General features: G+C 30.2%; 2 protein-coding genes across 8 annotated transcripts; both read left to right on the forward strand.

Annotated features, from left to right (window-relative positions):
• Positions 1-1,932: 1,932 nt before the first annotated feature.
• On the forward strand, positions 1,933-12,059 carry LOC149889991 (transcription factor IIIB 90 kDa subunit-like). 7 transcript variants are annotated; one of them, XM_090084452.1, is made up of 16 exons: positions 3,615-3,845; positions 3,956-4,129; positions 4,358-4,568; positions 4,711-4,785; positions 4,879-5,052; positions 8,152-8,183; positions 8,314-8,386; positions 8,548-8,697; positions 9,655-10,221; positions 10,317-10,390; positions 10,486-10,567; positions 10,676-10,734; positions 10,918-11,225; positions 11,345-11,393; positions 11,755-11,881; positions 11,961-12,059. In XM_090084452.1, exons 3-16 carry the CDS (start codon positions 4,388-4,390, stop codon positions 12,008-12,010), a joined length of 2,001 nt encoding a protein of 666 aa, XP_089940578.1. In that variant the 5' UTR covers positions 3,615-3,845; positions 3,956-4,129; positions 4,358-4,387; the 3' UTR covers positions 12,011-12,059. The 7 variants fall into 7 exon arrangements, 6 of the variants coding, with proteins under 6 accessions (XP_089940576.1, XP_089940578.1, XP_089940577.1 ...); XM_090084453.1 differs by having other exon boundaries at positions 3,721-3,845; positions 3,956-4,115; XR_016451602.1 differs by lacking the exons at positions 3,615-3,845; positions 3,956-4,129 and adding an exon at positions 1,933-2,368 and having other exon boundaries at positions 10,918-11,221.
• Positions 11,961-14,509, forward strand: LOC149889992 (maltase 1-like). The gene is made up of 3 exons (XM_090084457.1): positions 11,961-13,243; positions 13,317-13,715; positions 13,912-14,509. The coding sequence occupies exons 1-3, from the start codon at positions 12,418-12,420 to the stop codon at positions 14,181-14,183; spliced, it is 1,497 nt and encodes a 498-aa protein (XP_089940583.1). The 5' UTR covers positions 11,961-12,417; the 3' UTR covers positions 14,184-14,509.
• Positions 14,510-16,107: the final 1,598 nt, after the last annotated feature.

Consider the following 16,107-nt stretch of genomic DNA (forward strand, 5'->3'; position numbering starts at 1 on the left):
TTTAATAATAAAATGCATTTAAAAATCTAAAAGAGAAAATTTTAATTTTATTCGTACGAAATGGAATCGCTTCTTTATTGCTTTTTAAGAAACCACAACCTTTAAAGCGATTAAAAGTAATGACAAAATACAACGCGGTCGCAAATTACATGTTGCCGCAAAATACATGTCGCCGCTAAATGCACGTTAGCCACAAAATACGTGTTTGCCGCAAAATATTCTAACTAGGGGATAAATACCTGATGATGACCGTAAGTTTTATGAGATTTTTACTACTTACTATTTTACTAAAACGTAGTAGTAAAAATTTTATTGCAAACTGGAAATTTCAACAAGTAAAAAAAATCTCCTTAATATAATATTTGATTCGACGATTGCGCATTTTCCATTTTCAAAAAAAAAAAAAAAGAAAAAATCAATCTTCATAAAAATTTTAATTATTGGAAAAAATTCAATTAAAACCGATATTAATTTCTAAAATTTTTAATGACCATTTAAAAATATTGGGTTTGTCAAGAATTTTTAACAATATCTAAAGAGTAAAATTAAGAATTTAATGTTATGGTTGAAAAATGACAGTTTTAATTCAACCGATGAACGACTTGTTCAAAAGTTCAAACTTTGATCCCATCAAAAAACTAACAATTTACTTTCTATTAAGTTTCGTCGAAAAGATTTTTTAGCCTATGGCATGGATTTAATATTTCCAACTTTTAACTCTTGTTTTAAATATAAAACTTCAAATTTTGTTAATAGCTATAAAAAAACAAAAAACCACTCTGACAAAATCATAATTTTTTAATAGTCAAAGTTTGGCAATAAATTTCATATAAAACACAATTTTGATGTCAATTTTAAAATATTTGAATCCAATTAATCTTTAAATTGGTTGTTAATTTAAAAACAAACGTTTTTAAATTAACAAGCAATTTAAAGATTTAATTTTTTTTAATGAAAATTTTGTCCCTTTGTTTTCAACTTCAGGCGGCGGGAGGCAAAAATTTCGCTTCCAGTTTAGCGGCTGCAGCCAACTGGGAGGTCAAAGCCACTGGAGGCGGTCTCCAAATCATCTTACTTTCATAAAATCTTCTTACGGCTGCCGCCAGTGGCATCCGCCTCCCGATTGGCGGCGGCCTCCAAAACATTCTGCCTCTATAAAAAAATTCTAGCGGCAGCAGTTAATTGGGAGGCCGAAGCCATAGGAGGCGGCCACCAAATCAACTTACTTCCGAAATATCTTCTGACGGCGGCCGCCAGTGGCTTCCGTCTCCCGATTGGCGGCGGCCTTCAAAACATTCTGTCTCCAAAAATAAGTTCTGGCTGCTGCTGCTGCCAATCGGGAGGCGAAAGCCACTGAAGGCGATCTCCAAATCAACTTGCCTCCAAAATATCTTCTGACGGCGGTCCCCAGTGGCTTTCGCCTCCCGATTGGCGGTGGCATCCAAAAAATTCTGCCTCCAGAACAAAGTTCTAACGGCGGCCTCCAATTGGGAGGCGGAAGCATCTGGAGGTGGAAGCCAGAACATTCTGCAGGCAAAAAAAGCTTTGGGAAGCGGCCGCCAATAGCTGCGGAAGAAACGCGGAGGCCAGAAGATTTTTGCCGTTTATCATCTCTGATTCCGACGATACTTTTTTTTTTCCCCAATATCTTATCGGAATGATAACGATACGGAAATAAAACGATACGCAGACGCTCAAATGGAACCTTTACCATACATTTTATTACAAAAAAGATTTCTTTTAGAGTATTAACATAAAAGGAACACCCCAACCATCAGCAGAATCAGCTATAGGCTTTAGGAGTATAAATATAAATTAAAAATTCCGTAACCCTAAGCTCTAAAATTGAAAGATTAACCAAAAAGTATGTAGGCTCACTGTTAGAATGCTCTTTAAGTTGAAAAGTAAACACGGAGTTAAACAATAATGTGCGAATATCAGGGAATCGCCAGAATAAACTTTGTTCGGCTCGTGAGCTAAAAGACTGTTGTATTGTTTAATGGTTTTGTATCAGTTTATATAATAAATGTATCGTATCAATAATTCACCTTTATTTATAAACTAGCACTTTTTTTTTTATTTGTACCAATCTGAGTATTTATAGGAATATAAATTCCACAAATAACTTATGATGCAATATTCAAACTCCAAATAATCAGGATAGCTAAAGTTGTTTACATCAAGCCTATGTAAGTGTAAGCCATCACCAAGTTCTGAAAATCGTGGGTACTTCAATCCTTGTTAGAAATAAGTTCCTTTGAAATACCATCAGCTTCATAAATCTAAGCAACCTATTATCCAGTCCATAACAGGATTTCATAGAGAAGATGAATTATTCCTTAAGGATACCACATTGATCTTATTGAAGGTAAGATAATCTTAAAAATTCCTGTGACATAACTAGGCTTAGGGGAGAGAATGATCTAGAGCTACTTAGGTCATATTACTATATCTAGCGTGTGTTGTTAAAATTTTACTTATATTAAGTAATTTTTTTTCAAACTGCTTTAAAAATATCCTTATTATTTATTAGGCTAAAAACAAAATAAGCTCATTAAACAAGTTTCTAGGTCTTAATAAGCTAATGCTAGGTCCTGGAAGTAATTATACTTTACTTGACTATGTTGAATAAAATTATTAAAAAATTGTTATTTTTATTTTTATCCTAATTGTATTTATTAGTTACAGGTAAACACTCTATCCAAAAAGGATGTATTACCCAGTAGTGTGCTTGTTATCAGTAACATATGTGAAGGATATACTCAGCATTCTGTTTGTGCCAAGGTTTGAGTTTGTTCATCATACCATTGGATAATGAACAAACTTTTTCTTTCTGACAATTATCAATTCGAGTCATAGTCAAACTGCTATTAAACTTCAACAAAAGCTATTTCATATCCAAAAATGAAAGAAAATTTGATTTCAGCAAGAAAAACCATCAGATATTATATGGTTGTCAGTTTGCTTACCCTGCATATAATGTTACAAATAATTTTCTCTATACTAATTGCATTTTTTTAGCTCAACTTAAATATCAAGTAAGTTTTCATCAGGCATAATTCTTATAAGGTAGTAATTAAGAGGTAACCCGGCTTTCAGAAATTCCAAAGTCAACATAGGAACATGATCAACTAGACAAACTATCACTCTATAATGGTTTGAAATCTTTCTGTCAAAAAAAATAAAATAGTGTGGGTGCTTTTTATCATTTAGTGTTTTGTGTTTTTTTTTCTTTAACTAACTAACTAGACTTATCAAATAAATGGTACTTTTTTTTCTCATTATTGAGTCTGAAAAATTTTTATTGTCCAGTGTTATTAAGAATCCACAGTATATAATAACATAGTTGAGTTAACAAACAAAATTAATTGCCATGAAATTATGATCTCCTTTGTAATTTATTATCAAATCTGTCTATAATGCTTTCAATTATGTTTTTGTTTCATTCTTGATATAGTTTTTAGCCTAGATAATTTTAATTGAAAAAAAGAAAAATAAATATTTATAAAAAGCACACATATTTTTACAAATATTTAATTTTTTTAAGAACATATATATATATATATATATGTAAGAATATATATTATACATACATATAAAGTATATTTTTGTTTAGAAATAAGAAAAAACTAAATTAAATAACCATCTGTCCTGCAACTCTGCTCTGTACTTTTAAATACAAAGAAAAAGTATTAAGTAGAAAAAAGATTGTTCAAATGTGCTGAAAGGAGCAATAGTGTTTTTTTAAACTACTATAAAACACTTAGGGAAAAAGTATACTTTTCTTACAAACTCAAAGGAAAACTTACTCATCAAAAATATCATACTACTCAGATTTACAATAAGTATTACTTTTCCATTCAATTTTTGACTTGTTGTTTTACGTCAGTTGAATAACTGCCTTTTTTCTATAAGGAGCTTTTTAATAACAGAAAAAAAAAACATTCATCCCCAGGACAACATTTACTGGAACAATAGATGATAGAGTACTTTGACATTGTTCAAGCATCAAGTGGCATTTGTAACAGAATATTCAACTATTGATTTATCCAGTTCTTGAGTTCCAGCGTTTGAGTTCGAACATTCTGTATATGCTCATATACAATGACTAACCAGTAGAATATTTTATGTAATTCTTAATAAAGTTTATAAATTTGTTTCTTATTTTCACAAGAGATTTTTCTAACAGCTTCTTTTTTAAAAACTGCTTAAATGGAAATTTAGCAAACTTGATATTTTTGAACTTAAAAATTTAATTTGCATCAAAAAATTCATTTTTTAAGGTTAATACTGTCAAAAAAATCATTATTGTCTTTCAATTTTATTAAGTTTAAAGCCAGTTGCTTATATTATTTAGAAAAAGAGAGAAGTATTTTTCCAACATATAATGGGTATTTCATGTAAAAACTGTGGTGGTACAGAACTTGACAATGATCCAGCACGTGGTGATTCAGTATGTGTTAACTGTGGATCTGTTGTAGAAAGTTTATGTATTGTAAATGATATAGAATTTCAGGAAAATAGTGCCGGAAGCTCCTCAGTTATTGGTCAATTTGTTTCTTCAGAAGGTATTGCATAATTTGTTAATCACACCAAGAAATCAAGCCATTTCATTTTTAAATTTGATAAACAAGGATTTCTTATACTTAAATTTTAAATCTTAGAACCAAAATCTAAAATAGAAATTCTAAAAGTCTTATGAACTTTTAGGTCAAAATCGTGGTATGGGATCATTTAGTAAGTTTGGTGTTGGACAAGATCACAGACAAGCTGCTCTTGAAAATGGTAATTTGTAAAGGTTTCTATATGTCATTGAATTTTTCTATTGCTTTTTATTTCAAACAGTTGATAGTGTAAATTTAATTTTGACTAACATAGGAAAGCAGTTAATTAACAATTACGGAGGACAAATCAAAATGAGTCATCATTGTCTTGATTCAGCATATATGTTCTTTAAAATGGCTGCTAGTAAGCGTTTTACAGTTGGTCGCAAAACAATATATGTTGTTGGAGCCTGTCTGTATTTGGTATCCAGAACAGAAAAGACGCCACGTATCTTTTCATCAGTACTTTCATTAAAAGATTTTAAATTTTATGAAAATTATTTTCTATCTGTAAGTTGTAAGATAAACAACTTTTTAAAAAAATTTTACATACCAGAATTTTTCCAATCTAGTAAGTACTCTGTGGATACTTTCAGATGTGCAAAAAATTGAAAATCTGATTTTTAACATTTATCCATAATAGCAGGCTAAATTTGATATTGTTTTTGCTGAATTGTACATTTTTGTGATTTCATAGAGCTCATTCTTAAAAACAAGATTTTGTAATCCTTCTGTAATCTCTTTATGGGGATTCATAACAGATTACAGAAGTCAGGCTAAATTTTTAAAAAAAGATGAAAGAAAAATACTATGTGCATCGTTCTAAATCTTAGAAAAAAAGATTAAAGTTTCAATCAATTTAAGTTCTTATGTTATTTACTAAAAATTCAAAGATAAATGTTATAAATAGATAAAATGTTAAACATGATAAAAACTTGCAAAATACTGGATTTTGTTAATTAAAGGAAATTAGATTTTTAGAAGTTAAAGTAAAATTGTTTTGTTATTGAGCTTTCTCCTCGCTGTATTTGTAAAGTGCTAAATGAACCTGAATTCACCTTATTAAATTTACCAAGTCTAAGAAGAATAAATCTTTTGAAGAACCAAACAAAACTAAGAGCTCATGTGTTTAAGAATTAAAGTTTATCCAATATAACTTACCTATAATCATCACTAGACTAAGTGTATTTATCACATGAACAAACATGATAGATTTTGTTGTAATCCTTTTAACATGCATGAATGAAAAAATTACAAATCTTAAAGTTTTAAACTTTAGTTAAAAAAAGTAAAAAAAAAAAAAAAGCGATTTTTATTTTTTCTTCTGGCTGTGAAAAAATTTGTTTTTTCACCTGACCAGAAACTCTGCACTGATTGTAGAAAAGCATTGTATTTTAAAAATCGTGATACAGATGAAAATGAAAGTGATAACAATAATTACAATTTTGTAGTTAACCTTATTAAAAGAAGATCTGAATTCAAGTATTGTCAGTTTTGTTTGCTCAACCCTTAAGCTAATGCGAACCAAATACAAACCGCTACACAAAAGACTGTTGCAAATGCAGTAGGTGTAGATAAAAAACACTTTGTGAAAGTGGAACAGCTCTAACTATTTGCTGCAAAAGCAAACAAAATTTAACCGATACTATGACTCAAATCAAGTTGAAATTCACCAAAATATCTTCAAAATCCAAAAAAGTCTTCCTGTTAACACTAGCCCCAGATTTTTGGATAGTTAAGACAAGCCAGCAGTATTTTTCGACCTCACAAGTTATTTGCAAATTTTTACAGCATTATTGACCTTGTTTGAAATACTTAAATGTTCTTTAAGAGTAGAAAGTACAAATTCATATTGAGACTCAGAAGAGTCAGATACAACTTTGAGAGGTCCCTCATTTGAAACAGAAAGTTCAACTTCAGACTCAAAAGCTGTTAGTAACGTAGCTGGATTTGTTCCACTTTTTTGCATTCAAAGAAAAACAAAGAGCTAAATATAGTTTTTAACTGATAAATTGACTAGCATTTTTAAGTTCTTTAAACATAGAAGTTGTAGCAATCTTAGTAGGTAACAAATGTGCATCCCAACAAAAAATGATCTCAATAGTTGCTATTATTGGGATGAGAGGTTTAGTAATGTTGGTATCCTTTTAATATCATTATTAGAAAAAGAAAAAGATTCACCTTCAGTTATACTAATGCCTATTAATGCCTTTTTACAAAAATTCTTAATACATATATGTGTTGTAGCATTAAGAAAAGGCTGTTCCATCAAATCTTACAGTCTTACAATCTTACAGCAAGTATCTCTTTGCCTGCTAAAATATTCAGAATTTGTTTATCTTATTGATACTCACAACTCCAACAAGTTTCATCAAAATCTGAGGTGGGTTCTAACATGGACCTTGTGAAAATTTGGTTCATGTGATATGAAACAACCTATATGGTCCTAAATTTATATAATAGATAATGGCTTACAATGTAAAATTGAAATTGATTAGAAAAGTAAATAATTGGTAACTATCATACACTATTTCTGATAACATAAAAAAAAACACCACTCGCTGTGTCATCAGTATTTAATTGACCTGCTCCAAAGATTCTTGGTTGGTTAAAGACTAACCCTAAACATAACTTTGGTCTTTCTTAATTTGACAGAAGCCTTGTCATCTTCACTCTTAGCCAACCACTTCACAATAAGCATATTACAAGAGACTTAAATGTATGCATTTTAACAACCATATCCAGGCATTCATTGTGGGTACATTATACCAAAAACTAGATATACTGCAACAATCCTGTTAAATCAATGCAAAAGAGATGAACAGCTTTCAAAAAAGGAAATGGAGGGTTGTTTTAAAAACCAGTTTTGATGCGTTTCAACAACCATATCCAGACATGCATTGTGGATACATTACGCCTAATAATGATGATTTTTTTTAATCCTGTGACATTTAAGATAAATGTTGGTTTTTAGAAAAGTATTTCTAAATATTTTTTAAATTCTAAACTAACTGCTAAACATACTTTCTTTTTTTTTTTTTTAAAAAAAAAATCACATTTCTTTTATTCAAACTTATAAACAGTGTATATTACAAGAAGCTATAAATATTAAAAATAAATATTCAACTAATGTACTTAATCATGATAATTAAATTTTGCCCTCAATAACAGTTGTTTTTTTTGAGCTCAGTAACAGTTTTATTTTGTTATCTTTTTGATAGTAGTAGTCCAAATTGTACACTAAGTCTATACTATGTTTTTTTTTTATCTCCTGACTTGAATTATTTTGGTTTTGACATCAAATTGCATTAAAGTCTTTAAAGTTTAAAACTCAATAAAGTTGAAAACTCAAGAAGAAACATTTTTTGTCATGTAATTGTGACTTGTATCTATAAAAGAAGAAATATTAGTTGTACAAACCTATTATTCCCATTTCTATCATTTTCAAAAAAAAATTTTTTTTTGACTTATTTTCTTGAAAGAGTATTCTTCAGCTCTAAACTGAATTTACAAGTTTGTGTTTAAAACCTTCTTAACTACAAAACAGACATGCTGCTTGATATCTGTGATGCAATTCAGGTGAAGATTTTAACATAATTTTTACAGTTCGTCTGAGCAAGTTGTTGCTTAGTTACAGTTGCTCTTTTCTGTTGTGTGTGTTTGCAGCTGCTTTTTTATGTACAACATTTTAATATTCTTTTTAATTAAGTGTGATATTGTGGCTTTGGGCAGAGTTTTCTTAGCTCTTGCAAGAACTCTTTGTATTGACTGCCCTATTGTGGGTAAGAAATTCCATTAACTATTAAATACCTTCTTAAAAATTATTCTAATGATAGAATACTTTTTATTTTGCCGCAAAATTCTTTTCTTTAAATTAGAATATTGACACTATATATAGTAAATCTTTTCTAAGTATTTTTAGCGAAAAAAATACTTTTTTTAGATCCCAGCCTCTATATTCATCGCTTTGCACATCAACTTGATTTTGGTGATAAAGAAAATGAAGTATCAATGGCTGCACTTCGAATTCTTGCTAGAATGAAAAAAGATTGGATACATTTAGGCAGGAGACCTTCTGCTTTATGTGGAGCAGGTACATAAATCAGTAATAACATTACAAGATTTTGTTTTATACAGAAGAAAATTTAATTTTTAATTTAAAAGTTATAAGTTATTGCAAACTGAGTTTAATAATGAAAATTCATAATCACATATAACACTTAAAAAAACAACAATTGTTTAATGTTCATGTATATTTGTTAACTAAAGTGTTTATAGATGCCATGATCTAAAAACTTTTTATGGGATTAACAGCCATGAATGCACAGGTCATTGGGACAAAGTTGTTTGAAAATGCTTCAGAACCTGTTTAATCCAATTTACAAAAGATGACTAAAAATATTTAGAAGTAGCTGCAACTCCATAAGTGGAATGTCATCTAGGATCAAAGTTTCATTAGAGCCTTTGATAATGAAACATTTAAATTCTGACGATCTAGTGGTACCTCATACTTTGATATTTTATGAAGAAATTTTTTTCTTTTTTTGGTTTCTAGCACTAAGCACTGCTCACAAAATCTAGTTCTCTAAAAAGTTTTCTTTAAAAAAAAAAATCTTAAACCTATTGAGCTTCTTTATTTTCTTTTTCCTAGAATGAGTGGGACACTGTTGATTTAAGACCTATGACACCTGCGTCAAGTTCTAAAACAGTTTTTAAGAGCAAATCAATTGACCCTTAGATCACTAAAATTAACCCAATGTTTTTATGTTTGGATCCTTACTAATAAAGGAGTAACAGCTTTGCAGAACTCAGTTTCTTTAAGTACAAAAAACAAACTGTCTTCTACCTGACATTTTACTAGATTTAAAATGGTGGATTACTTGGAATAATGCAAGTAACCAGGACAATCATGGCTAAAAATCCCACACAAAAAAATTACTTGTTTTTACATGCCGAATACAAAGTTTTAGTTTTTAAGTAATCTTTTTCTAAAGTTTTAGTTTATCTAAAATTTTAACAGAAAAAATTAAAAATAAATTGTTTTTTTTAGCATTGATTATAGCTGGAAAGCTTTTTAATTTTAATGTTACCATGGATGATATTGTAAAGTTAGTACGAATGAGCAAGACAACAGTTTTTAAGCGTCTAATGGACTTTAGTAAAACAGCTACTGGTAAACTTACAACAGATGAGTTTAAAACAGTCGATCTAGAGGAAGAGGCTGACCCTCCTTGTTACACACATGCTAGAAATCGAATACAATTTGCCCAAGCAATAGACAAAAAACATAATTTTGTATCAAGTTACATTTTATCACAGGTGGTAAAAACTCAAGAACGATTAGAAGTTTTGTTAAATAAGCGTAAAAACATTAGTAAAGAAATTGAAAAGGTGTCACCTGAATCAAAAGCATTTGCATATCAAAAGCAACTTCCATCAGATTATTCATTATATACATATGAGTTGGATGAAAATGGTGAATTTAAAATTCCCCATTTTGTAATCCACGAAGAGTCAGATGATGTGGTTAAAGAAGAAACCAGGACTGTTGCTAGTAGCACATTGCTACTAGATCAAAGTGTGGAGAAAGCTGATGATATTGTATCTACAAAATCTGGTGAGAAAAAAAATTGTCAGATAGATTTTCAAGTTTTTTCAAGTTAAAATTTAAGAGTAAAATTATTTAATTTTTAACATTTATTGTAACTGTAGAAAGCAACTGCATAACAGAAAACAGCAATGATGAAATTGACCTCGAAGGAATTGATGATGAGGAAATAGAAAGGGTAAATGCCATTTTTCTGTGTAACAGTTTCAGTTATAATTATACATATAATTTATTATGCACAGCCTTTGTGGTTATGGTGTGTAATTTATTTAGTTGTTGTTGACTGAGAGTGAAATTAAGATTAAAACTGAAATATGGTTAGAAGAAAATAAAGAATATTTGCAGAAGATGAAAGGTTAGCATCGCTGATATTTTAATGTTTATTTTTTGCTGTGTAAATGCTTTTGTGTTTTTTGTCGCTCTCCGTTTTCATAACAGTTTTTTTCTTAATCTCTTCTTTTAGAAAAGGAAGAAGAAATTCGATTAAAAGAAGAAGAAGATAATAGACTAGGAAATAAAAAGGCATGCTTTAAGTATTAAAATATCTTACAGCATTTTAGAATATTTACAGGATTGGTAGCTCTTCCTGTCACCACGAACTTATTTTATGTCTGAGAACCCGTCTCTATTAAAGATAACTCGCTCAGTTTACTGCATATGTTAAGTAAAGTTTCATTAAAACGTTAGTTTAATAATTTTTTTTAGAAGAAGAAACCAAAGAAAAAACCGCGAGACCGAGCTGTAGCTGGAACTGCAGATGAAGCAATACAAACAATGCTGGCAGAGAAAAAAATTTCTTCAAAAATAAATTACGATGTTTTGCGTGGGCTGAAGTCAGAAGCTGTAGAAGAAACTCTGCAAGTAGTTAAAAAAGAAGAACCCGTCTCTATTAAAGATAACTCCAAGGACAAATCTGAAGCAAATGCTCCCATTGAAGATAATGACGATGTCCTCTTGTTAAAAGACATGCCAGCTATTTACGAAACTGGTTTGTTGAGAAGGGCTAAAAGTAGGTTAGTCTTTAATAGTTGCTTTGGTCGTGTTTTTATTTTTGTAATTTTATTTTTCGTCTTTTTTTTTTTTTTTTTTTTTTTTTTTTTTAAATAACTGTTTTGAGTATTTCTCTTTCAAGACTTACGGTAAATTTCGCGTCATTGCATAGTGGTAGTAAGCGAGTCAAGGTATGGTTTCTTTTCCTTTTTTTCTTTCTTTAATATTTGTTAAGTAATGCAAACGAAACTGAAATGAATTTTAAATTGATGTCGTTTTATTTTATGAATGTATAAATATTGAATTTTTAAATTATCATTCAGGTAAAACTTGAATATAAATAATAGTTTTTTTCGACAGTTAAAGCAGTGGAATTATTGCTATTATAGAGCAAGCGTGTCATGATTGCATTTTTGACAAAAATGCGCAGTTCAATGTTTTTTTGAGGTTCATGAATAAACGCTTTATTTTTTATTAAACATTTCGCTGCTACGTAAGCAGCTCTCTTCTAATTCCTTGTAAAGATAAAACTTTCTTTGTTGTGTGTAACAGATAGAGGTAAAACCGGAGAAAGCGGAGAAAAAAGAAGTTTTTGAAGAAATTGCTGAAGAAGAAGAAGAAGAAGAAACAGAAGAAAATCTAGTTACGGCTTCCTCACTTTTTGCTAAGGAAGTTGATGGTTTGTCAGTTATTCTTCGTAGTTTGATTTGCGATATCGACTAATTTATTATTCCCAATTCTATATTTTTCTAATTTAGATTACGATCACTACGCTGCTTATGACGACGATGCCGACGCATTTTATTAAAAATTGTTTTGTAATTTTATTTATGCTGAGTAAATATTAATTTAAATATTTATAAATTTTATTTATTCTGTGGATGTTATTGCAAATAATCTCCATAAATCAACATTCAGTTTCCATTCCTATATAACTATTTCTCTTGTTTTAATGTAATAAATATGTTAAAATATGTTAAAATATGTTAAAACATTTATAGCATACGGTATAGTGTTGTAAGTCTCTAAATAGCATCCAATGATATTATTGAGTATCTTTATGCATGTACATTTATTATACTATTTGCGGTGATTTTTTGTAAATTTATTTTACAGCAACTTAAAATCGACAATATACAGAATAATATGTAAATATTCAGACCTGCTTCTATTTATTTTGCGTTTTTATTCCTGTTTAGCCAGACTTGAAAAAAAATGCCAAAACTAAAAGATGGTGGTTTTGTAGAAGATACACATGACAGGCGAAGTATTGCGAGCATTGAACTTCGCAAGCCAACGAAAGAAGAGCTCAGATCGTGCCGCTGTTGCAGAATATTCTGCCTCATAATGTTCTTCGCTATTTTAATCGCTCTACTCGCTATGTCAATTTATCTAATTATTACACGTAACTGTAACAACAGTTCTCAAAATTCTGTAAAAGGAAGCATTGTATACACTATAGATGTAAAAACTTTCGCTGATTCAAACAATGATAGCTTTGGGGACATTCAAGGTTTAAAACTCAAGTTAGACTATTTTCGATCATTTAGTGTTACTACATTGGTATTAAATGATGTAGTTAGTGATCAAGATTTCGGTACAATTCCAAAACTGGGATCTGCTACAGACTTTCAAGACTTTTTCGATGAGCTAAAGCGACAAGGCATGCAAGCAGTCATATCTTTTAATCCATGCGCAGTTTCGTCGGAGAGTGACTGGTTTAAGCAAGTATTTAATAAATCTTCAGGTAAAGAAGATTGGTTTATAGTAAAACATTCAAATGAGACGAACAATTGGAAAAATAAGGGTGGGACATCAGCATGGTATGCCATTAATAACTCTTCGCTTACATATTACTCGTACTTCGGACGAGAGAGTCCGATGTTGAATTATCACAACTCTAATGTAAAAAACGTACTCATAAAGCAGCTAAAGTATTGGAAAAAGCTGGGAGCAAGTGGTTTTTTACTTAATCATGTTTCTCGTTTAATGGTTGACCAGAAACTCCGTTCAAATAATGATTCTATTCAGTTTGACCAAGGTATGATAAATGTTTGTTTATTCTTTGTTTTTGTTTTTCGTTATTTCTGGTTTTTATGAATATATATTTTTAGATCAACCATCAACACATGACCTTTTGAAGCAAATATATATTGATGTAAAGAAAGCTTCAGGAATGGTTTGGTTGGCACCGACGTCAAACATTAAGAGCTACTTTAATGCAGAAAACCCAGAAGCTGACTTGCTTCTAACAGACGTGGTTGCTCGATTAGTACCTCCGATAAATGTTACGACTTTAAATCACACAATTGCATCATTGCTAACTAGTTTTCCTGAATTTGGAAAAATAGGATGGATAAACGGTGGTTTGGAGTATAAAACCATTGCCACTCGTTTCAGCTCAGAATCGGCCCGCCTAATGGTTTTATTTTCGTTAGTTTTACCGAGTACAGTTTTATTTTATAACAAGGAAGAAAATCTTATAAAAAACCAAAGTCATTATCAATCGGACGGTAAGAACGCAACGTTGATTTTTTTTTTTTTTTCCTGTTTTATTTGGCAGTTAAGATAATTAGATTACTCTTAGATCAATGATATTTTATAAGTCTCTTATGATATTTTGAGAATATAATAAATTGCTTAAGAAAAGGTAATGAACGTGGTAAACCTGAGTTTTGGAGAATGTGGTAAATCTAAGTTTTACTTTAGATGAATTTTCTCGCCTTTGCAAATTACGAGTTTTGAGGCGAGAGTTTCAAACGCTCCCAACAAGTCTAAGTTGTTCAAATTCCACACTGGAAATAATATACGAAAAGAATCTTCTTGTTGCGATTAACTTTGGTGATGTTCCGTCAAATGTTACTTATAACAGCAAAGTGTTGTATGATTCGTCTAATCGTTTTGAAAATCGTTTGCAACGCGAGAAAACCGAAAGTCTTTTTATAAAACCGTTTAATTTAATTGTGGCTGAGATTTTATAAACTGCCATTTTATGTATAAGCAGAAATTTTAATATATATCATTTTTTAAAAAATTTAGTGTTAATTATATGTCAATGCAAAACTCTGATTTAAATTTCAACTGGGTATCGAATTTAAATTTTGGTTCAGTTAAAAAAACTTTAAAACTAAAACTTGACCTTGAGCTTAATTTTTAGTTAAAATGAGTTTTCTTGTTATTTCCAATAGCAATTTATATACCAAAAATTTTGGATTGCCATATTAAAATATGTCAAATTTCAATATGCATGCCACCAACCTTAATTATTTCTGAAAATTTAATTGTCTAAAACATTTTCTATTAACTGTATGTAGTTATTATTTATGACTAATTCTTTGTCCATCAAGACCCTAATAAATTTCATTAGGTTCAAATCTAATTTCCTTAATTTCCCTCCATCTTAGCTTTGACTGTGCGAGCTTATTGGGCAGTAGCAATATTTTGTTTAAACTACCACCATTCGTTTCGATCAATCAGCATGTGTGCTAATGGAACCATGCAGTTACCTAACGTCTTTATGCAGGTGTGTTGGTTTATTTGACCTGTGTAAGTTATACACAAACCTTCTCCATTAAAAATAAACCACTTCCAAATACCACCACTGCCACTTTGCAACCTTGGTACGACAAAACGATTGCTGTAATTTTCAGATTTAAACAAGAATTTCGCATGTTTTTTACTCCTAAATTACTTTCACCACCGGAAATTAATTGACATTAGACGAGGCAATCTTACCTTATACCACCTTAATCTTGTGTCTTTCTAACGGCTTCATAAACCCCAACATTTTTCCTAAGTAGTTATTTTTAATTGTTTTTAACGGAACAGGTTTTTCACAGTTTTCATCGAAGCTTTCATTAAGTTTGCTATATAACATTTAATTAGACTAGTTCTTATTTGTTGAAATTAAAGAATGTTCTCGCACTTTGTAGTTGTTTTTTTTTACCTCCCGGATCTTGGATGATGTTGAATGTCATCTGTCGTTTTAAAAACTTTTAGAGTATTTCTGATAAAAATTCTCGGAAATTAATAATCTACTTTGGTTACTTCACTCCCTCTAAGTACTTTCGCTTTCATTTTTTATCCTACTGCAACCCTAGCCATAGTCTTAAAAATCCAAACTAGTTTCCATTTATCACTTATGGTTCAGTATCAAATTTGCGTTTAAGGTAATTTCAAACAACACGGTTGAAAAAAGATCAATTAAAAAATGGAACATTTATTATATAAAACTCATTCAGAACCTAGGTCTATATTAAAACAAGTTCACATTTAGCACAATTGTTTTTTACAAACTACTTTACAAACTTCGTGTTTTAATAATTTTTGATCAAGTTTCTTTTTCTTGTTTTTGGATTGATGTTTGCCTTGTCTTTTATCTTCTTTCTTCTTTCCTTCCTCCAGGGAAGCTTCAAAACACTTATCGGTTGTTTAAACTTTTCCCAAAGGATTCCCAAAGGATTTCCCAAAGGATTTCTATTTGGGTTTTAGATACTACTCAGCCTGAATTTCATAATAGCAGAAAATCAGGAATGCTTTATAACTTACGATAAGTTTTGTGGTCTTTAAAAAAAAGTGATTTCTATTTTATTTAAACACGTTATCTTTAAAGATGATCGTACGGAATCATATTTTACCGGGAGAAAAAAAAGCTCCTTAACAGCAGTGTTTTTACCATCTGCATCTTAAATAACCAACAAAAACAAAAAGAAGTACACTTTAACAATACGTATGGATATTTGGTCAAATATGCTAGCGTATGTATACTTATATTCAGATACAAGTATAAATACGCTATCTGAAAAGCCAAAACACACTTTCCCAAGTCTTCTGAGCAGACTTGGGAAAGTGTTGTGTGTTTTGGCTTTTCTTGTATTTCAGTTTTAATCTGAAAAGCTCTTGTGG

Source organism: Hydra viridissima, unplaced genomic scaffold, assembly GCF_058129835.1.
Source record: "Hydra viridissima isolate aposymbiotic clone 2 unplaced genomic scaffold, HvirCarnegie_v1 scaffold_4, whole genome shotgun sequence".
NCBI classification, from domain to species: domain Eukaryota; kingdom Metazoa; phylum Cnidaria; class Hydrozoa; order Anthoathecata; family Hydridae; genus Hydra; species Hydra viridissima.